This window comes from Olea europaea, unplaced genomic scaffold, assembly GCF_002742605.1.
Source record: "Olea europaea var. sylvestris unplaced genomic scaffold, O_europaea_v1 scaffold2456, whole genome shotgun sequence".
NCBI lineage: Eukaryota > Viridiplantae > Streptophyta > Magnoliopsida > Lamiales > Oleaceae > Olea > Olea europaea.
Genome location: NW_019242765.1, coordinates 108,151 through 130,627, shown reverse-complemented (window position 1 = coordinate 130,627; position 22,477 = coordinate 108,151). Strand labels below are relative to the sequence as shown.

The following is a 22,477-nucleotide window of genomic DNA, read 5'->3' as shown; positions in this document are numbered from 1 at the left end:
TTAAACCCAACAATATGGAGAGAATTATAACGACACAGCAATTTGGCTTAAACTAAACTGAAAGAGGAGCCACATATTTATAGTACACGAGTCAAACCCTAAAACTAGGCTAAAATATGGAAATTAAGAAAAACCACGTAAAAGAAAGAAATCCAGCGCCCAAATATTATTTCCTTAATTTTGGATGCAATTGATTTCTTTCCTTTTTCACTTGGCTCTAATGATTTTTTCCTAAATCCAGACAACACGTAATCTTCCAATCTTTGACCAAATTTTGAGACACCTAATTAACACTTGCTTGGCGTGATTCATTTTTATAGACATGAAATGAATTTTTAAATCAATGTCACGATGATGTAATGTTGCTTAAGGTTTATTTAGCAATTATTTGTTTTACTTGAATCCTTATTTTGTACACAAAAAGAGTGGAAGTCGATATATATAAGCTTTTGGTGACGTACTCGATTAATCGAATGTGATAGTGGTACGATGTGAAAGTGAATGGAGAGATCTCCAAGTTCAAGTCCAAATACAGATGTCGAGCTCGATAGAAGAAGCCCAAATCAATCATTGAAACACTATTATTTCATATCACGAGGTCAGAGATAGCATTAACTCTTATAAACTATGTATCGAAGCTCATCCTACCACCCACATAATGATATAAACTCAACTCGAGAAGATTCACTCAAAAATCCAAGAATAACTTTGTGCCTGATGTAAAAGATAATTGTTTCCACCTAAATGCTTTAGTTTTCCTAAACAACTTCCCTAAATGGTGAGATATCAAGCCCATTTCCTTCCTATTAGCTCATTCTTCTTCTGCCCGAGGGCACTTGAAGATTGCTAACTTGCCTTCTTCTGCCTTAACTAATTTAAGTCTTTGATCAGTAGTTAAACCCGATTTCCATACTCCATCTATACTTTTCATTCTAGAGTTCAGAACTTCCCTTATTAGTTAGTATATGGACAGCTATCTCTCGAACGCAAGTTTAAATTTTGCCTCAATGAGAAAAGAAAATTGAGTACTTAACAATGTATCTTCACATACCATGAACCACGAGATCTATCAAGATTTTTATGTGTTAAAAGTAAATGACTTAAAAGGTTGAAAAAGCTTCTAATAAAATTTTAGCAAATTTCAACAAAAGTTGATGAAATACGTGATTGAAAAATTGATAAAATTAATTATGAGTCCGATGAAATATGTAGTTAAAATGAATTATTGACTTTGATATCAACTTACAAACCCGCAAATAATAGAATAGAAATAATCACCTCAACTTTTAACGGTTGAGGCGTTTTACAATTTTTTTAATAGCCTCCAAGCAATCGACTAGAGTTTCGACGTGATCTTTAGGGTTCATTTCCAAGATTCTGTGAAATTTGAAGTTCTGTCTATAACTATTGGAATGAAGAGTTAATTACCTATTTAAGTCAACTTATTGGGCGTAATTGAACTTTTCGATTTTCTTTCATAGGCCGGCGCACGTGCAGTACTAGTAACCCAAGTGTAAAATCAAGAAAAAGAACTAAACTTTTGCTGGTAAAAGACCAAAAAATTAAGATTTATCTGTTAATTCACACGTATGTTCAGCAGGTAAAGGTCGAAGAATTTAATATATAATAGAATGGAATAATAGAAATTCCCTCTTTTTGATTTGACTCTGACCTCCTATTTGGACAGATGCAAAAACAGATTACAGATTATATGCAGGCGAATTTCTGGATAGGGTTTCCCATTCAACGACATTTTCCCTAATCTGCATGAAAATGGGACCAAACGCGGCTTCCTTATTATGGATCCATTTTTTTACATGCATATTACTATTTTTCGTATAGTTTAATAGTAAGAAATTTTCTTTATTTCTGTTCCCATCTGCAGCAGTTACAATTATATGAATAAACATATACAACTCTCTTTAAACAAGGCTCTATTTGTGTGAAATTAAAAACGCGGAAATTGGCTAAGCTGTTCTTACATTTTCCTTTGATTTGTCTATTCTCTTTGGCACTGAAGAAAGAAAAGAAGGCAAAGAAAAGGTTTATGATTTGTCTCTTTCTCCTCTTCTCCTGCTTCTACTTGTTGTTTCATCATGTCAATATCATAAACTCAGAAAATTGTGTGTATGTTTCTGAAATAATTCTATACTGTCATTTCCCATTTTTTTCCTTTTCCCTCTCCTTTCTTCCATGAAAAGTGTGAGTTCTTCGCTTTCTTTCTATTTTTTTAGCAGTATATCTATCATGCCAGATGATAAGTAGTTTCCTTATAAGCCGATCTTTTCACGTAAGGACTGTGTATGTGTGAAAAATAGAGGGAGAAAGAGAGATTAGTGAATTATGGCTGAGGTTTTTAGGGTTTCAGTTGCCACACTTAAATTTTAACAGAAACCAGGATTTGTTTTTCTTAGGGTTCTTAGATTCTTGCATGGAATTTTCTTGCACCGATTACTCATCACCTTCTTGTTAAAATTTCATAGAAAATCAGCAAAATAAATTGCCCCAGATGAACCCTAAATCATATTTTTCTTTTTCTTGATTTGTTTAATTCTCTTACTATATTTCTTTTTCTTGATTTGTTTAATTTTCTTACTATATTTCTTTTTCTTGATTTGTTTAATTTTCTTACTATATTTCTTTTTCTTGATTTGTTTAATTTTCTTACTATATTTCTTTTTCTTGATTTGTTTAATTTTCTTACTATATTTCTTTTTCTTGATTTGTTTAATTTTCTTACTATATTTCTTTTTCTTGATTTGTTTAATTTTCTTACTCCCTTGAATATGAAAAGCAACATATTTTCACACGTCCTGCAGCTATGCAAACTCATGGCCTTTCTTAATTTGTAATTTGTTTTACTCCTTTGATTTGCAGGATATATATAGATTTAATATCAGAATATAGAGAGGATGATGACAGGGAATAGACAGGCAACCGTCCCACCAGGGTTTCGTTTTCATCCCACAGAAGAAGAGCTGCTATATTATTATCTAAGAAAAAAAGTCTCCTATAAACCTATCGACTTGGATGTTATTAAGGAAGTCGATCTCAACAAGCTCGAGCCTTGGGATCTCAAAGGTAATTACCCACTTTTCCTTTTTCTTTCATTAGGTTTTGAAATATTTGTTCAAAAGAATAAACCCATTATTTCGAAGAAAGAATAAGTACATTTTTAAGACAATTTTCTAATTAATCCTATAATTAAATTTGCTCTATGATAATTGGCAGACAAATGTAGAATTGGATCAGGTCCCCAGAATGAATGGTATTTTTTCAGTCACAAGGACAAGAAATATCCAACAGGAACTCGAACAAATCGTGCAACAGCTGCTGGGTTTTGGAAGGCTACGGGGAGGGACAAATGTATCCATCTCACCAACTCAAAGAGAATTGGGATGAGGAAGACTCTTGTTTTTTACACTGGACGTGCCCCTCACGGCCTGAAAACTGACTGGATCATGCATGAATACCGTTTGGACGATGACACAGCTGAAATCCAGGTACTTAACCCTCAGCGAGAGAGCTATATTCAGTCGTCCGTGCAGTTTTCAGTATAACGGAGAAAATGAATTCAAATTATTTCTTACATTCTATTTTTCTGCTACATATACTAAAGTTAGACCTTGGATACTATGAAACAGGAAGATGGGTGGGTAGTCTGCAGGGTTTTCAAGAAGAAAAACCACACCAGAGTCTTCCAATCCGAACTGGACCAAGAAGAACCCGTATCATACCAGCAAGCTAGTATCTCACTTTTGGACCCAAAACTCCATTATCAAGAACATCAGGATTATTCATTGGATCACAGTAATTCCACGCACCTTCCACAGTTACTGAGCGCAGAATCATCAACTGTTCCTTCTTCATTCCGTTTCCTATCATCTCTTCCACTGAGCACCACCACAGATATACTGTGTTCACAGAATCTGTTGAGGTTAACACCTGAAATTCCTGACGGCCTTATGCAACAAGAGAAGTTCACGGGTGACTGGTCATTTCTGGATAAGCTTTTGGCTACTCATCAGGGAATTGATCCGAGCAAATGCCATCAATTTTCACAAGTTTCTGAAGTGGTTCCTTCTGCTCAGAGATCTTCATTCCCCTTTCTTGGGTTTGAATACGATTTTTCGAAATTTTCCAAGTAGTTTTTTCTGAGTTTAAGAAATTTAAGGTGCTCACTTGACTTTAATTTGGTTAGCTGGACTCTTGACATTTATCATAATTCTGTGGCTGCAAATTTATATTTAAAGTATTTGGCTCAAAATGTTGTGCTTTTTATAATCTTCATTAGTAAAATATTGTGGAAAATGTATGCATACAGAAATATCTACTACAGTCAAATTAAGCAGGAACTTTTGTTAAACTGTCATGGAAATTTTTATTTTTATTTTTATTTTTTCTTTTTTCGAAATTGTCTTCTAAAACCATGTTTGGCTAATTTAAAGGAGTAAAAGTTATTTTAAGCTTTTTTGTTTTGGCCAAACAAAATTTTATAACTTCGAAAAAAAATGTAATAATACTGTTATCTATTGTGGACAGAGGCGGCTCAAGCAAGTTGGGGAGTCTTAGGCCTTTGGTAAAGTAGATGAGCATGGAGGCCTTTGGTTATGAGTTCGATTTTCTTTATCAATACTTTTTTGGTCGAGCTTGTCGTACCAGGCTTGTCTAGTGCGGTTTATCTGACTGGCGTGATTTGTAAGCTATTGTGTCAGTCCGAGGGTTTACCCAGTGTGCACCCGAAGGGTAGCGGCTGTGAGTTCTCCCGTCATTTAAAAAAAAAAAGGGAAAGGAAAAAATAACACTTGGGGGGTCTTAGGCTAAAATTTTGGAGGGGCTTCTTTAAGAATAATTTTTTTTTTTTTTGATAAAAAAATAAATAATACCTTTCTTTGCTGATCTTAAAAACACAATTAAAATATAGGTAAAAAAATAAAAGCATAACTTTCTTAAAAATAAACTCACCTTGAGTAAGAAAAAAGAGAGAATGGTGCTTTGATGGTAAGTTCCAATTGAAATTGATTATAATATAAAAGTTTGTCGGGGGTTTTCAATTAGAGAAGAAACGAGAAAAAATGTAGAAAAAGGAAACATCTTTTGATCTGGTCAATTGGGTATACTCTTATGGTTGGATTGAATTTTATTTAAATTTCAAATTTTTCGGGCCTTGCGTGAATATGGGGCACTAGACGATCTCCTAGATATCTTCATGGTTGAGCCGACCCTAACTGTAAGATAGGATGTAAGCTTGTGGGTCGCTCTATTTCCATTTCTAAAAATAAAGCAGCTGGAGGTATGACTTATATATCATGTGCTTGTTTCCGTTTGACAAAAAAATTAAATTAAATTACGTGTGGAGTATGAATCTTCATCTATATATAGTATGTGGAAATTGTATGTATATATACATCCTCGACCGTCAAATTCAATAGAACGACCCACAAATATTAACCATTTATCCACCCTTCATTTGTATCTTTATAAAATTTAAACATTTTATAAATACTTCCCAAACATGTTTTTTAACATTCTTGAATTATGATTGTGTTTTACAATTTTTATTCTTTTCCTTTAAAAGGATATTGCTAAAAACCTAACATCCGGTGCCATGGCTCAACTTATATACTTGATGTAGGAGAGTGTCGCTATTTCACCCAAAAGTTATAATTCATGATACTAATGCAATCCATCTTATATTATCCGGAATCAAGTCTGGATGTACACTCTTAAGACAAATTTGTTGGGCCAATTCTGTTTCAAGCATGCTCTTTATAAAACTTCGTTCTTTCTACTTGAACTAAGCCCTAACCTTAAAACCTTCTTGAATGATAAATAATCAATTTAAAACAAACTTAATTTATGAAACAACCAAATATATTGACCTCGTAAATTGGTTGTTTCAAATTCAATTGCTCACCAAGTCCCTAACATAAACTAATATTAGTAATGCTTATTAACTTTTGCCATAACAATATTCATGATATGGCATGTCCAGCATGGTAAACTCGACAACACCAAAATAGAAAGAAAAATTGACACGTTTTTTCTCTGTCAAATCATATCTAGAGTAGCATATCAAAACATGTCCTAAGTAAACTCGCTTCCTTATGGCTCCACCAAGCATTTACCTTAAGTAACCTGTGAACATAATAGAGTCCCACCAAAACAAGACGCAAACAGTATCTGAAATTCTGAATACATTTGGAATGTTGTTGGTTCGAAAGGTCTATAAAATCTCTATTCTAATGCTCAGTCTGATCTAATTTAACAAACACTTGGACACGTCAAACATTACTATATACGAAGAAAATAAGATAAATTATAGTATGTTATTCTATGCAATACTATCCAATATTGTCTAGCAAACATGTCCTAAATGCAGAATTAAACCATGGCTTGTAGTCAAAACGAAACACGTTGTAATCCCCCTTAATCATTTGAACCAAAGTGCACCCTCTTTAACTTCAGCATCCAATTCTAATTGTAAGATACAAAAGACAATATTTTGAAATCATATTTGTCTGTTTATAAAGGAAGCCAATTTCCAACTTGTGTAGAGATAGAATACGGGGAATTTCTTGTGTGAATAAACCATAGGTTGATCAAGTGTTTATATCCTTAAAAAAGAAGTGCTATAAAACAATCGAATACTAAATCTCATTATCCATATCGGCATATTGCTAAACTAACAACGAAACCCAACATGGCTCCTGCTATAACTTCAATTTCTGTGTGTCCTACTGATTCTTTTAATGTGGGGTAACCATAAGATACACCTACTGATTCTTCTCCGACATCCGATGCCACACCAGAGGATCTTATTGTCGTGCTTTTTATCCTGTTCTCAGATTTAAGTAACAGAGAAGCATTTGCCTGTTTTGTCTGAAAAGACCTCTGTTCCTCCAAGAGAAGAGGGTCAGTGCTCTCTAAATCGGAAGATAAGTCTCCAGGGAAAGAGTTGGTGAATGTGCTGGCATCGTTACTAGAGGAAGTTGAACTCGTTCTGGCGCTTAGCAAAACCTTATTTAATTCTTTCGCATGAATGCCGACTTCCCTTCTAACTCCCTACAAAAGCAAAACTTTGAAGGTGAGAAAATGAATTACCTTGCCAAACAATGGAAATAATGTGCATTTATTTGATACAATCATGTCAGATGAGCTTCGAAATAGGATGACTTCTAAACCAGCCTTGACAGACCTTAGACATTCAAGCAAGTCTCTTTCAACAACCATTTTAACCAACTCTTCTTGCTTTAATTTAAAGCCTAGGAATGCTCGAATATAGGACAAGAAGGAAATGAGCTTGCAATGCAAGAATTATTGTTGTTTGAACTTAATTTAGTCTATATCAAACTTCAGTTCTTTCACTCATTTATCGTTTTCTTTTCCAAATTCTTGATGCAAGCTGTAAAATGTCTTCAATCTATTACTAACTAGAACAGAATCTCGTCTCTAAATTTGTCCCCTTCTTCCGATAAAGCTAGGTTTTAGACCATATTCCTCCATATCAAATCCCTAAATCGAATTTCCACGTTGATGCATCCACTTTTAGGCAATTAACGTAGAAGCTAACAACTAAGTCTAATAGTTAAAGACTGAAGGAATGCTTGGAACACAAACCTGCGCGTCATACATGACAAGGCCTGCGTAAACTACAGCTAAACCGAAAATTACGTCAGAGAAACCCCTGCAATGACATCGTAACTAGAATTAAAACTGAGGGGAAAAAGAAATAGATTGATCAATAAAATAAATGAGGGCAAAATCCAATAAGTACCTCTCCAAACCAAGTGAAGTTGCAGTGGCCACAACAGCCTGAAATTGTGAATAAATATATCCAGTTAGATAATCCCATTTCAGTCTGGTTTGATATGAACTTATGACCACAAAATCAGATCGATCATCAGATTACGAGTTCAGTATCAAACCCAAAAAAAACTAATTACAGGTACATACAATCTCATGCATAAGCAGAACAGTAGAAAATATTACAGAGGAATGTGTAGAAGGGAACCCTCCAGCGTGAACGACAGCCTTAAAATCATAATTCTTGCCATATAATATAGTTGAAGTTATTGGCTTTGATAATTGCCCAATTGCTGCAGATACAGCTGCAGCTATCAAAACCTATACACAATCAATTCAAAAATAAACTCCCAATTCAAGAAATTCATGACCCAGTAGAAAGAATAATCTAACCTTGTTCTGAAAAATGCCAGCAACATCACTGAGTGCAATTGTAGGACACGCGAGGTTAGATACACATCGAAATGGAAAATAAGAAGGAATTCTTGAATTTTTTTGTATCAAAAAAGGCGCTTTAGGGGGATCAACATTATTGAATGGGCAGCTGAAAGAGTTGCAAGATTGAAGTAACATAATTAGAAAATAGAATCCTCTGCAAATCCAACTCTTTCTCCTTTTTGCAGAGTCAAAAGAGCATAAAAGTTTGGGTCCGAATCTCGATCTTTGAATTGTTGATTTTTGCTTTACGCCGCTTGTAAAGATGATCCCACACCTTTTTTTATAATTCGTAAAGACGCCGCCGCAGCTGACTTCACAAATTAATGAAATGTGTGTGTGTGTGTTTTTTTTTTCAAATCATTTGATATTTCATGATTAGAATTTCTTATTGAATTGTTCTTATTTAAAACTTATATAGGTTTTGTCAAATCATTTGACCATTTAAGATTATTATTTCATAAAATTAAATCAATCAAATTCTATTAAAACCCTATTTCAGCCCAATTTTTTTAAAATTCATTTTTTATTTCTCAAACTCATTTTTAAATAAATTTTTTAATAAAATAATTTTACACGTAATCTTCCAAAAAAAATAAAATAAAGAAATCACTATAATAAAATCTATTCCCCCTAAAAATGAGCTCAAACAAATCTAAGCACCAGTACTTAGCCCCTATTTGGAGGACATAATTTGGGTAGAAAAATTAATTTTTTCACCATTAGCACCCAAAAGTAGACCCTTTTTTTTTAACACACTCTCATGCGGGTCCCAGGTGACCCAAAAAAAGGGTAAAAAAATGTCCTCAATACAGGGTCTTAACTTATGTTAAGCACCGATGCCATAAGTTTAGAAGCTCTGGACACTGATAATGTGTCATATTAATTAATTGGTGGTTAAAGATTTTATGAGTTTTGATGAATTAATATGACACATCAGCGATACTTAGTGTAAGATGAATACTGAAACTACGTAAATACTTAGAGAAGTTAGTTAAAAGCTAGAATCGAATTCAGTTCAGGATATGATTTGTTTATTTATTTATTTTTTTCAGAATTTAAATTAATCGACATGCTATAACAATACAACGTTACTCCTAAGAATCCCACCTCCATTTTTCATTGAAGGAGGTGTGAGGTTGGAACATTTTGAATGGTGAAGAAAATATTTTTGTTCAATGATATTTGCTCAATTGCTTGCTTAGCATTTCAGTTTTCTATGTTCATTTTGGTCAAGAATGAACTATTGAATTATTTTATTATGGGACCAATCCAATTCCATATAAGCCTGAATTCTAACAAGTAATTTTCTTTTCTTTTTCTTTTTTAATCAATTCAAAGGAATCTTTCTTCAAATATAATATTATGCTGGTCAATGATATAGTCAGTGTGAAAAGTCTGCCTAAGACTATCATTTAAATTTTATTTTATTTTATATTCCTTGAAATTTTTTTTTGTTACTTTATATTTAAAATTATGCAATAAAACCCAACGCAAGCTGGAATAGCTCAGTTGGTTAGAGCGTGTGGCTGTTAACCACAAGGTCGGAGGTTCAAGCCCTCCTTCTAGCGTTTTCAAATTTTCTTTTTTATTGGCCAGGAAAACGTCGATGGTGGATCATTACTCTTATATTAATAAAAGAAATCCATTTGAATTAGTAGCATTTTTTACTTTTAGAACGTCGTAAACCTCTTCTATAACCGAATGAAAGCCTCCTTCTAGCGTTTTCAAATTTTCTTTTTTATTGGCCAGGAAAACGTCGATGGTGGATCATTACTCATATATTAATAAAAGAAATCCATTTGAATTAGTAGCATTTTTTACTTTTAGAACGTCGTAAACCTCTTCTATAACCGAATGAAATATTGATACGAGAATTGTTGTAATCTTTGAGGCTTGTTTTAAAAAGCCAAAACTGCATTTGTATAATGGCACAAAAACCAGTAAGGATGTCCAAGAACCACAATGTTGTGTTCAGTTCATAACTTAAAATGCCAAATTTTCACCTTTGTAGAAATTACTGTCACTGAAATGCATCATATCATAATTTAATTGAGAAACGGAATCCTAAAAGTATTCAAAATCAACATAGGAACTATCAGTCGGGCTGCTCTTGTTCCTATCATTCCCAATCTCAGCCATCTTCTTGTCTGAATTAGCAGATTCTTTACTAGCAAACTGCGAAAAGTCTACAGGTTCGGGTATGCATGGAGGCATGGCACTTCTCACTAATGCCCAGTTCACACCCTCGAAAAATGGGTGCTGTTTTATTTCTGTAGCTCCTCTCTTATATGCAATTCTCTTATGTGGTTCCTTCACCAGGAGCCCTCTTATAAGATCTCGTGCCATAGAACTCACCTGAGGAGTTTCAGGGAATCTTAATGGTTGGCCAACTACATTAAACAGAGTAGCTCGATTTCCAGAACCCTTGAATGGCGTTGCTCCATGCAAGAGTTCGTATATGAAAATGCCAAACGTCCACCAATCCACTGCACTACCATGACCCTCTCCCCGAATGATCTCTGGAGCTAGATATTCGTGGGTCCCAACAAAAGACATGGAACGCACGTTTGTTGGCTCAGCCATTAGTTCAGGAAGAGAGCTTGTACTATTATTGAGCCCAAAATCAGATTTAGATTTGCGATTCTTTTTGGTAGGGAGAAGGCGTGGAAAAAAGGTGGACGGCTGGATACAACCACGAACAGCATTTTCATCGTCTAAGATACCAGCAGCAGTATCACTCGGATTACCAGTATGTACCAATGAAGACTTAACAAGTGTCGGACAGACAGAGCAACGAAGTGATAAGTCGAAGTCAGATAGCATGATATGACCTTCTTCTCTCACTAAAACATTTTCTGGCTTTAGATCCCTGTACACAATTCCTAGCATATGAAGATATTCAAGTGCCAACAAGACCTCTGATGCATAAAACCTGCGAAGCATAACAAACAAATCAAAGTTACTTAGCTATTTTTCTGTCAGCATCTGCATATGGAAACTAAATCTGGAAGTATTAAGTACAACAAGCAAGATGATACTCCGAAAATTCGTGCCTATTCTGAGTTGATGCACAAAGAAAATTACTATTTTTGTGTCCAAATTGTGAGGAACCTAGGTTAATTTGAGGAGAGTAAATATATTTAGACTAAGGAAATGAGTTGACAGCAAGATCAGGAAACTAAAGAACCAAACTAAGTAGAAATCTTAGAGAGAATGACATCAAGAACATACATTCAGAGATCATATGATACAAAAATCTTTACAAGGGAGAAAAAACAGAATCAATGTATCTCCTAGATTAAAATGTGACTGCGGCGATAATATTATTCAGAATCTTGCTAAAATGACCACTTTAAAACTAGTCAGCTTTTATATTTTCTAGTGCTGCTATGGAGAAAATTATAAGTAAAACCACATGTAGTAGAGAAAGGGATAAATAAAGATCATAACGCGGGTAGGTACTGACCGAGCAGCCTCCTCTGTAAAATGCTTGTTGGGCTGTTTTTGGCGAAGAGTATGAAGATTACCTCCACTACAGAACTCCATCACCAAGCAATAAAATTTTTCAGTTTCAAAGTGAGAGTATAAAGTAGGCAAGAACGGGTGGTCAAGAAGACCAAGAATCTCTCTTTCAGTTTGAGCTCTAAGTAGCTTATTTCTACTTGCAAGAGAACCTTTATCCATGACTTTCATGGCAAAGAAGGTATTAGTTCCTCGGAGTTCAACAAGATAGACACTTCCAATGTCTCCATAACCAAGCCGCTTCAAAAGCCGAAAATTGCTAAGACCAAGTGGAGAATCTCTTGAAGAAGAAGAGTTAATGGCATCCCAACGAACATCACCACCAGTGTGGGGCCTGAAGGGTGCACAAAAACTGTCCAAACTGTTACTACGGTTGCTGTTGACACTCCCCCGGATGGGGTTAACGCTTGATTGGCTACTCACAGCATCACCAGTACTTGTATTTGGTGATATGGCCAATAGTCTACCCAGTGTTGTGGCAGTCAGGTTATCTGACGTTGTACCAGTCGTTGCAAATCCATCAGATTTTGGGGAATCAGCTGATACCATATAAGTGGAAGCCAAATTAATTTGGGAATTCGGATGTACATTTAAAGGTTCACATGGTGAAACAAGACCTAGATTGGCACTCCTTTTCGGCACTTGGCTCGACTTCTTAAAGCTGTGAGATGGATTGGAAGTTAAAATGCTATTACTTTTGGCAGCCAGGTTCTTCTTGTCCGGCTCACATGCCTGCTCCAATGGCATGCTACTCATCTGTATTTAAGGATATACAAGAATCTTCTTTAATATTTTCCAACTGTTCAAATACTGGGGAATACAAGAACCAAAAGCAAGAATTGGAGAATGGAAACCAAAATCTATTTCACAACCATTGCAGAAATTTATGATAGTAGCTACACAATGAACATACAGATACAGGTTCACTGGTTGCATACTTATAATCAGAAAACCACAGATTATGTGAAATTACCAAAAGATCAAAACAGACGAGAGTTGCGAATTTTCTTCTCATCGTAGTGATGAAGGCTTTATATTCACCATGTAATAATGCAGAAAGGGGTTTATTACTTTTCTGTCTCAACTTTTTAATTCTGACAATACTCCGGTAAAGATAGAGAAATCATTTGAATTGGAGGATAAAACAAAGGTAACACTGACCTCATCCAAGTCCCTGCCTGTTGGATTCAATGACATTCCAGAACAAGATTCATAAGAAAAATCTGCAAGAAATATCATGCAGAAAATGCAAAAACGTCATCGTTCATGTTGATTACAAGCCAAAAAAATTTCCATCTAAATATCAATTTTCTGCATTATATAAAGGACCCACCAATTGTATTGAATGCCAGAGGCTTCTCCTTGGATTAATTATCCTTCCGTTCAATCATCCTTCAATGGGAATTTAATAACTCATCAAATATGATAATTAGGAAAACGATAAGGAAAATCCCAGCAAAAATTCATTGGCCGTATGGACAAAGAATCCTTGTTTTTAACACCATTAGTTTCAGGATTGTTGGTTTGGAAGGTGGGTGTAGAGACAAATGTGGGAAGGAGGGAATGGAAAATCCATATTTAATATATACATTTGAAAAAAAAAATGGATGGAGAGAGAGACAGATGTGGATAGAGGTAAGGAGAAGCGGCCACAGAGAAGAGAAGAGACGAAAGGATCGGCGTTCGAAACTGTGTAAACGTGGTCGGAAATATTTCTCTGGATTCTCCTATATATAATGACTGACACGTCTTCAATTACAATTATTAGTTGAGTTCAAGTCATTGCCTTCAAACAAATATTTGGTGTCATCTGACAAGTTTTAAATCAAATTTCACAAAGAAGTCTCTAAAATCGCAAATGCCTCCTATAGTTCGTCTATTTGTTCAAGAATTTAGTGGGAGAGGGAAGAGCTTGTGCAATCTCTTCACCACAATTGGAATGTGAAAGTGTGACCTATTACCTGATTGTAAACTCATGTAGCATGGCAATCGAAGAAATCCCTCTTCATTTCTCCCATTTACATAGTTCACTTGCAGATGGCAATTTCGAATTGATTAGGCCTGAATACTAGTGATGTTATATACTAATGGTATTTCAGTTATAGAAATATCTCCAGCCCACAGTGGACTGGAGTTATAATGTCTATTTGTCGCATCAACGAGTCAATTTTTTTTTTTCTTTTTTCTAAAAATGGCAACGCCACATCGACAGTGGGTAATTGTTAACCTTGCCAACTATGTGCAGGATCAGCTCTGATTCCAGTTAACTAATTTCTTCTGATATGTTATGGTACCACTGACTTTGCAGAAGGGGATTTATGATGCAGAACGGAGGATTGTGGATCTAAGTAGTGCACTTGTTGGGAATGCTTCCAAGGCAAATAAATAAAAGATAAAGCTTATAGGAGGAAAGTATCGAAATTCTTGAAGCTATTCACAGTCACGAGGTTGGGTTCTTGAAAAGTACTGCTAATTGAAATAATCTTGCCACAAGATCTCCCCGTTCCAAAGTAAAGGGAAAAAGTTGTGCATCATGAAAAACTTCTAAGAGTTAAATGTTTTTCGGGTTTGTGAATTTAGTCTGCAAGGCTTCAGTTTTAGGCAAATGCATGCCATTAGCACATCCTATGTACTATCTTATTAGTGATGGGAAATTTATGAGCCACGCAGTAAGAAAATCAGAAAGAACGCTAGGCTGTGGAGACGATTTGACATTCTTATGTTTCTCGCTACCTCAGAATAAATTTCTACACTTGAAGATTGTTGAACTCAATATTCTCTAGTTTTCCTTTTGCTAAATTTTGTTTCTGGCGACGTTGATACTTCTGTCCTAGGTTGCCAACGAATTGCAATGCTATTTCACAATGGAGGATACTGAACGCAATTGTTGATCCACGTGTTATACCTGCTTTTGCCCTTTCTCTGCTGGTGTTTGATGATTGAAATTCCGGTCGCCTAAATTGTTCCATAATGCGGTTGCATATAAGTAATGGTCCTTTCAGAAGTTTCAGTCCTCCAGAGAGTAAATGTTACTCTCTGTCAAGTATGCTAATTGTTTTATCGAGCATTTTGAAGTAGATACGATACTTTTCTGTTTCTTGCTGACAGGTGATACAATTTGAGTTTTTAACATGGTTGCTGGTTAACAGGGAATTGGTTCAATATGTCTTCAAATGGCTGCCAATCTCACAAATCTTTAGCAATATTTGAAAGCCTTCCTAAAAAAATTTTAATGCAACCATCTCAAGATCTTTCTCTTGTAAATGGTAAGTGTTGACACATAAAAATTCAGTCCAAATCGAACAGCCCTAAGGAGTGAAGTCCAATTGGAGAATCCCCAAATCAGATAGCCCAAAGAACGAAGCCCAATCGAACAAATCAAGATAAAGGCCCAAATAAGGAGGGCCAAGAACGCTGTAACGCCATCGTCCAAGTTTGCAAGTCGCCCAAAATCTAAGCGAATGGAGTGTCATACAGTCGCCCAGAGCTGTTACTCTATTCTCGCCCAAACCTTCAAGTCGCCCAAGGTATTAACAAACATAACGCGTCGTGGTTATCAAGAAGTGCAGTTATTAAAGCATCCCTATCACATCCCACGATTCAAGGAATTCAATCGAAAGCGGTTGAACGATGAAGGGTAATGGCAGCAGTTAAAAGGCAGTTTTCATGACAAGGTGGCCATTACGAAGAAAGTGGGTAGTTATAAGACGATCAAACAGTTTTTAGAGTAGTTGATCACAAAGAGATCGTCTATGAAGTATAAAAGGGAGAAAGGACATAGAAGCAAAGGACCGAATCCAAAACTCTCGAACAGAGAATGTGTAATTTTCATTTCCTTAGTTTTTAGATTTAAACACTTTCCTTTCAGTAACTCGTGTGCTTGCGCTCCTTGGAGGCACGTTGTTTTTCATTTCTAATTGTAAAGTCATCGCCAATAAAAGAACACCCCTTTTTGGGACTTTGTCTTAAGAGGTTTGTCCCTTACGCAATCGTCTGATCCTTTTTAATTGTTAGCGACTAACCCGCGCGAAACAGTCAGACTTTCATTTCCACGCTACATCCCAAGAATGTGATTTCTGAAACATCCATGCCATTTGCAGAAGTTCTCTTCTTGAATTCCTTGAACGAAAAGGAGCAATATTTGTCATCAAGGATACGTTTAATTATGGAGCTCGTGCAATGTACATACATGTCATCAAAAACAAATATTTGGCACCAGAGAAAAAAAAAAAAAAAACCTAAAGAAAAGAAAAGGTTGTTACTTGTATCAGTTTTATACATGTATACGTGAAGATTGATATAATAAACAGAATGATATTGTTTTTAGTTCTCAAGAATTGACTATGAAAAGATAGTTATAGACAACAATTCCCTTGTACTTTCCTTCCAGCAGAAATTTCATTGTTTTGTATTTTGTATTTTGTATTATTGGAGTGTATCATGTGTTCATTATTTGATGGGAAAGTCTATGTTTGCTATAAGAAAATGGCCACCAAACTTCACAAGAAGGTAGAACAATGAGGTTCTAAAAGTAGAGGTAACATGGCGAAAGAAGGGGGTTGGGATGGGTTTGGGGTCAAATTTATCACATTAATATGCTAGCTGTTTTAGTTACTCTTTCTTAAACTTGTATAGTGAATCCATTATATATTCTTAATCACTTCGTCCAAAAACTCGATCCGAACAAACAAAGTCCTGGATTCAATTTTGACCAACATATATCCCGCATTAAGCATTTGTTGACGAAATAAGTGTCCGTTTGGCAGGATTTTTGAAAATTCAAAAGCTACTTTTGAAACTAAGAACGTGTCGCCTGGTGCATTATGACTCGCGTCATCCTCACCTTCCTCCAACTTATCACCGACAATCTGTTCATAGTTCCAAACTTAGCGATGGCAACTAAACACAAGGGTTGCTCTCATTGCAAGACGTAACACGATACCTTAAAACACGAGCTGATGACAGTCATGCACTACTTGTATTCACATTTCCAGAGGTACTCTTGTCTTTCAAGAGGATTCGCAACATGTCAAGATATGGTAAAGTTCTTCGCTTTGCTATTTCTGAATGTGTGTGGATAATTTTCTAAAAATATATTATTTGGTTAGAGGAACTTTTGGAAAAAGTTGACTTAAGATAGAAATCTGGCCAAACGGACCTAAATAGTTCACATTTTGAAATTCAATGAAATAAAGGCAATTATGCATTACTCATCAGTTTGTGTTAAAAAATGGCTGCTTTGGTCAATAAATACACAGTACAGCCCCCATACAGTCTGTGAAATGTGATGGGATAACATTCGTAGCACAGCTCATCAATGAAAGTTTCCATGTGATTTTGGACCCTTTATATTCTTTGCCAACCTCTTTCTTTAACTATATTTCCTTTGACCCTGTTTAACCTCTAGAATTCTAAATTTAATAACTTAATTATTTATTTATGAGTCAAAGATCCCCCATATTCAATCATCAATAAATTTCAACTTTCCCAGAAAACCCACTTGTAATTTAGAAAAAGTTTATTCAATTCCTTGATGGGATATTATTTTTTTTTCTTTTATTTATCAGCTCGGAAAATCTTATGTTTGATATCTTAGATTCATCGATTGAAGTAGTAACAATTCCTTTATAGAGGGGAACTCATATATTGTATAAAAACGAATAAATTTTTTTCCTGTAAAATTGTATGAAGGGTAATTAATTAAGTGGACGTAATTTTCGTTCGAAAGGAATTAGCAAAATTAATAAAAATAGAAAGTTCTTTGTAAGAAGAATTTCAACTTATACGCGTTATAAGTTTCGTCCCAAGTCGGTGAAGAAATTGATATTCTTTAAAGCAGACAGCTAAATATAATTATATAAATGAGAGTCAAAGTTTCATTACTTATTCTGAGTAAGGACATCCTTATAATTTTGCGCTTGTTTGGAATAGCTTAAAATGTTATATCAAAGTTAAGAATTAATTTTAACATCTTTTATGGAATTGACAATTTTTATAATTTTTTATTCAGACATTTTGTTAACTTTTATCAAAATCTGCTAAAATTTTATCGAAAACTTTGTCCAATGACCTCTATATGAACTCAGATTGTATAAACATGTATCGTGAAGCTTTAGCTAGTATGATCTTATTTTAGAGCACGAGTCTAAAGAATCTTGCACAATCAAAGACATTCTTCACATCTCATTATTTCGAATTTGTTACTAATCGTTAAAGACAACACATCCCATCATGAACACGTCATGTTCATATTTCTCCGAAATGTCATTATAATTGGGTGTCGTTGATGATAGAACTCGAGACTCACACGATGTTTAAAGAACTAAAGGTCGTGGTTGGTTTGCCGTTTTCGGTCAATTTTCCATTTTCCGTTTTCAAAAATGTGAAAAACGCGTTTGATTCGTCGTTTTCGAAAATGCATTTTCGAAAACGAGTTAAAATTTATAACTGAAAAAGCAAAACAACTTTTTATCGTTTTCAGCGTTTTCAGTTATAAATGTCGAAAACGCGAAAAATGGGTTATTTTCGGGGAAAACTAAAAATCGTTTTGAAAATGAAAATGGAAAATGCAAATGCAAATCAACCACTACCTAAATGTTTTGTCTATTAGTTTGCAACCTCCCTTATTTATAGAAAAATCTTAAGTCCATGTTTGGTAGCAATTTTTCATTCCAAAATTTTGATTTTTTGATCGTTATTTCACTATTTCAACCGTCATTTTTTACTTATTCACTCACAGATAGGATTCACTTTTCTTTTTAACGGTCAAAAAATCAGTTCTCATAATTATTACCAAACATGACCTTCTCTGTCATTCATACCTAATCACTTCCACATACGTGGAAAAATAATCCCTTTTTTTCTGCTGTAAATTAATACAGCAGACCTTTCATATATATTAAAAAATAAATCTAAGAAAGTTGAATTTCTGATCCAATATTATGTGAACACACGTACACAGTATATAAAATAAATACTGCAAAGAGATAAAAGAAGGTAAGAAAGACAAGGACATAATTTGTGACAGACAGACAGCCGCAATAAATAAAACTGCTAAATATGTGCGCATGACAGAGAGATAAAACCAACAAAGACAGCAATATTAGATATTCTATTTATATAATTTTATAATTTTCAATGCACCTATGTATGTATATATGTATATGTGTTTATATATATATATCTGTCGTTTCCCGGGGAATAGACCCCTTACCCCACCCCACCTTCCAAAAGATAGCTGAAAATTTTGTTTCTAACATCCCCATCTTAACGATCCTTTCTTTTGCTTTCTGCATTCAGTTTCCTGCTTTTTTCTTGTGATTTATACTTATTTTTGCTTCCAAAATGAGCAGTATTATGAATATGAAAATGTGTAGACAACAGCAGAGAGGTTTCTTTCTTTATCTCTTCTTGTTTTCTATGGTCATTTTCTTGGCTAAGTGTTCACAGGGCCTTGGAGAATCAGTTGGGACAAAACTGGAGTTGATTCACAGGCACCATTTGCAGCCTATGACTAAACTTGAGCGTCTCAGACAGTTACTTCATAGTGATACAATTCGCCAACGTTCGATTTCTGAGAGTTTAAGGTTGAAGAAAATCAGAAACACTACTGGCAGAAGGCAGGTCCTGGAAAATCCTAATGCCACTTATTATCATCCAGATTGTTCAAATAGCAGCAGAAGGGATAAAAGTGGCTGTGTTTCTGGGAAAATGACAATGAATTCAGGGGCTGATTTTGGGACAGGACAATACTTTGTGTCCTTTAGTGTTGGATCCCCTGCACAAAGATTTGTGCTGATTGCAGATACAGGGAGTGACTTGACTTGGATGAACTGTAAGTATAGGTGCCATGGAGCTCAGTGTAGGAAGAAAACTCGAAAACGGAGAGTTTTTCGAGCCGATCACTCGTCGTCTTTCGATACTGTGCCTTGTTCTTCAAGAATGTGCAAGATTGAGCTTGCAAGTCTCTTCTCTCTTACTCGATGCCCTTCTCCCCATACTCCATGTGCCTATGATTACAGGTAAATATGCATTTTCTGCATTTTTTTTTTATTTATTTTTTTTGGGATGGTCCAATTAATAGGTAAACTTTTTGGGTCGAATAAAAGCTACTCTTTGTACTAATAAAACTTTTATCTTTTAAGCTCAGGCAAATAATTATATGTTATGGGGAAACATTTTAGATAGCTAGCCAGTAGTGATATTTCGCATCAGAAATCCAGTTAGAAAAATGCTATTTATACATCGGGGTTGACACTTCGGTGTACACTCCTCTCACATAAGGGAGGTGTACATGTAGCAATGCTCATCCAGTTATCTGATGAAGCCATTAAACGTCAAGTATTGCGTGACTTGTAGATGTACAAGGGCTTGTCTGGTTGGGGTTGGTTCGACTTTCTTAATTACCCCATAGCATAGGCGTGAAGTCGATTTTGAAACAAAGGACGAGTGATTCCCATATTTCGGACACTTATCCCCGTGTTGCGTTGGCAACGCCTAATCGACGGTTTTTTTTTTTTTGCCTACTGCCAATGACATATTGACAAGTGTCCCCCTGTATAAACTTGACAAAATCCTCTGGACATGTAGCAACTCTCTATTTCGAATGTTTAAAGAACATAAATGTCCCTGTTCAGTACACAAATTTATGTCTAGATCTGCGGACTATATAGCTCACAACTACTAGACAACAATGCTGGAAAAAGTGGATGTACTTAATTCGTTTAAATCTTGTCCCAAGATAATTCTCCCACCTCATCCATTTTACACGTTCTTAAATAATCTAATTCTTTATCGTTATTTTAACTATGGTAACTAAAATTAGGTACTTGGATGGATCAGCTGCACTCGGAATCTTTGCTAATGAAACAGTAACTTTTGGCTTGACAAATGGCACGAAGGGGAGAATCCACAACGTGCTGGTCGGATGCAGTGAGTCTTCGACCGGCCAAAGTTTCCAGGAGGCTGATGGTGTTATGGGGCTAGGCTATAGCAACTATTCTTTTGCACTCAAAGCTGCTGAGAAATTCGGTGGCAAGTTCTCATACTGTTTAGTCGATCATTTAAGCCCCCAAAACGTGTCGAGTTATCTCATTTTCGGATCCCACAAAACCGAATATTCTATTACAACACACTACAGAATGCGACAGACAGAACTTGTCCTAGGAGTCGTCAATCCGTTCTATGCTGTAAATATAAAGGGCATTTCTCTTGGAAGTATAATGCTCAAAATCCCAGCTGAAGTGTGGAATGTGAATGGTGGAGGAGGGGTGATTCTTGATTCGGGATCAAGCCTAACTTTCTTGACACAACCTGCTTATCAGCCAGTAATGGCTGCACTGAAACTGTCCCTAATAAATTTCACAACACTAAATCTCGATATTCCACAGCTCGAATTCTGCGTTAACTCGACTGGTTTTGATGAATCTTTGGTGCCAAGATTGGTATTTCATTTTGCAGACGGAGCAAGATTTGAACCACCAGTAAAGAGTTATGTAATTGATGTGGCTCCTGGTGTAAAGTGTCTGGGTTTTGTGCGTTCAACTTGGCCTGGTGCATCTGTAATTGGCAATATTATGCAACAAAATCACATATGGGAATTCGACCTTGCAAATAATAGATTGAGTTTTGGCAGCTCCTCCTGTACTTAGATTTATTTATCCACCCAAATTTGTATACCAAGAAAGAAATCACTTGGCAGTGTAATTTACATTCCCTTCTCATGAAATGCCCACATTATTATAGAAGTTAACATTTTGTTACCAATTCTGTGACTATTTTTCGCGGTTTTTCGGATGTCTGCTTGAACATTTAAAAAAATAATAATAATAATAATAATAATAAATAAATAAATATTGCAATAGAAATTATGGCTTGCATTCATTCTTCGCAGCAAAAGTTAGAAGAAAAAAATTGAAGATAGTAAAAAATTAACTTATATTGGAGAAGTGCGAACAAAATTTCACATACAAGTAAATAATGATGTGGATGCACAAGCCGAATGGATGTGTAAGGCCCAATTAATTGCAAGAAATTTGTTGCTAGCTTTCATAAGAGGTGGTGGCTCCGGCACAATAGACGGGTTGGGCCTTTATAGAGTGTGTGATCCTTCTTGATTTGAGGAAGAGATGAATAGAGTATGATTTAACGGGGCGAGATGACGTGGTACATTATTTGACAAGGAAATTATTAAGAAAGTGTGACAAAATCTTAATTCTCACAATTTGATTTGTAGCCCCAAAAGAATTGTTACCGACAAATAGTGTTGTTTTTTAGGCCAATCATACTTGAATGAACATTTCTACACTAAATCTTATTATTAGAAAGATGAGACAAATAAGAATCTAATAGGTTTCTTGGCAGTTTATATGGTAGTAATTGTTNTCTACACTAAATCTTATTATTAGAAAGATGAGACAAATAAGAATCTAATAGGTTTCTTGGCAGTTTATATGGTAGTAATTGTTTCATTTTAGTGCATCGTCACAATCTTGTTTTTTATAACAACAATATTTGTCATCATCTGTCGACAAATATATTTGGCAAAATTAACTATAGAAGGCACACAAGATTAAAGTTTTAATTTCTTTTTCTCTATAAAATATTTATTAATTTACTTCTTTCAAATTGACAATTTTCTATGAGAAAATTTGTTAATATAAAACTCATCGTTCAAATTAAGGCTATTGTCTTTCTTTTCTAGAAATTTTAA

The 22,477-nt window shown here is 35.1% G+C and overlaps 4 protein-coding genes and 1 non-coding gene across 8 annotated transcripts in view; 3 read left to right on the top strand and 2 right to left on the bottom strand.

Annotated features, from left to right (window-relative positions):
- The window catches only part of LOC111382255, a 10,748-nt gene extending 2,155 nt beyond the window's left edge, over window positions 1-8,593 (bottom strand). For 2 of the 4 annotated variants that reach the window (XM_023006165.1, XM_023006169.1), the window contains exon 1: window positions 8,335-8,593. In XM_023006165.1, the coding sequence (XP_022861933.1) occupies window positions 8,335-8,379 (45 nt within the window). In that variant the 5' untranslated portion in view covers window positions 8,380-8,593. Of the gene's footprint in view, window positions 1-6,503; window positions 7,066-7,620; window positions 7,688-7,777; window positions 7,816-7,992; window positions 8,128-8,199 lie in introns of those variants that run through there. The other 2 variants (XM_023006166.1, XM_023006168.1) reach the window with 2 other exon arrangements.
- Window positions 1,956-4,251, top strand: LOC111382254 (protein SOMBRERO-like). Its single transcript, XM_023006164.1, has 4 exons — window positions 1,956-2,043; window positions 2,878-3,081; window positions 3,232-3,503; window positions 3,645-4,251. Exons 2-4 carry the CDS (start codon window positions 2,913-2,915, stop codon window positions 4,146-4,148), a joined length of 945 nt encoding a protein of 314 aa, XP_022861932.1. The 5' UTR covers window positions 1,956-2,043; window positions 2,878-2,912; the 3' UTR covers window positions 4,149-4,251.
- Window positions 8,594-9,738: 1,145 nt separating the features above from the next.
- On the top strand, window positions 9,739-9,812 carry TRNAN-GUU. Its single transcript has one exon. It is a non-coding gene; the product is annotated as a tRNA-Asn (tRNA).
- Window positions 9,813-10,246: 434 nt separating this feature from the next.
- LOC111382261 (serine/threonine-protein kinase AGC1-7-like) lies at window positions 10,247-12,506 on the bottom strand. Its single transcript, XM_023006177.1, has 2 exons — window positions 11,711-12,506; window positions 10,247-11,176 (listed from the first exon to the last, which is right to left on the bottom strand). Exons 1-2 carry the CDS (start codon window positions 12,313-12,315, stop codon window positions 10,309-10,311), a joined length of 1,473 nt encoding a protein of 490 aa, XP_022861945.1. The 5' UTR covers window positions 12,316-12,506; the 3' UTR covers window positions 10,247-10,308.
- A 6,463-nt stretch (window positions 12,507-18,969) lies between these two features.
- LOC111382257 (aspartic proteinase NANA, chloroplast-like) lies at window positions 18,970-21,536 on the top strand. Its single transcript, XM_023006171.1, has 2 exons — window positions 18,970-19,787; window positions 20,591-21,536. Exons 1-2 carry the CDS (start codon window positions 19,111-19,113, stop codon window positions 21,414-21,416), a joined length of 1,503 nt encoding a protein of 500 aa, XP_022861939.1. The 5' UTR covers window positions 18,970-19,110; the 3' UTR covers window positions 21,417-21,536.
- Window positions 21,537-22,477: the final 941 nt, after the last annotated feature.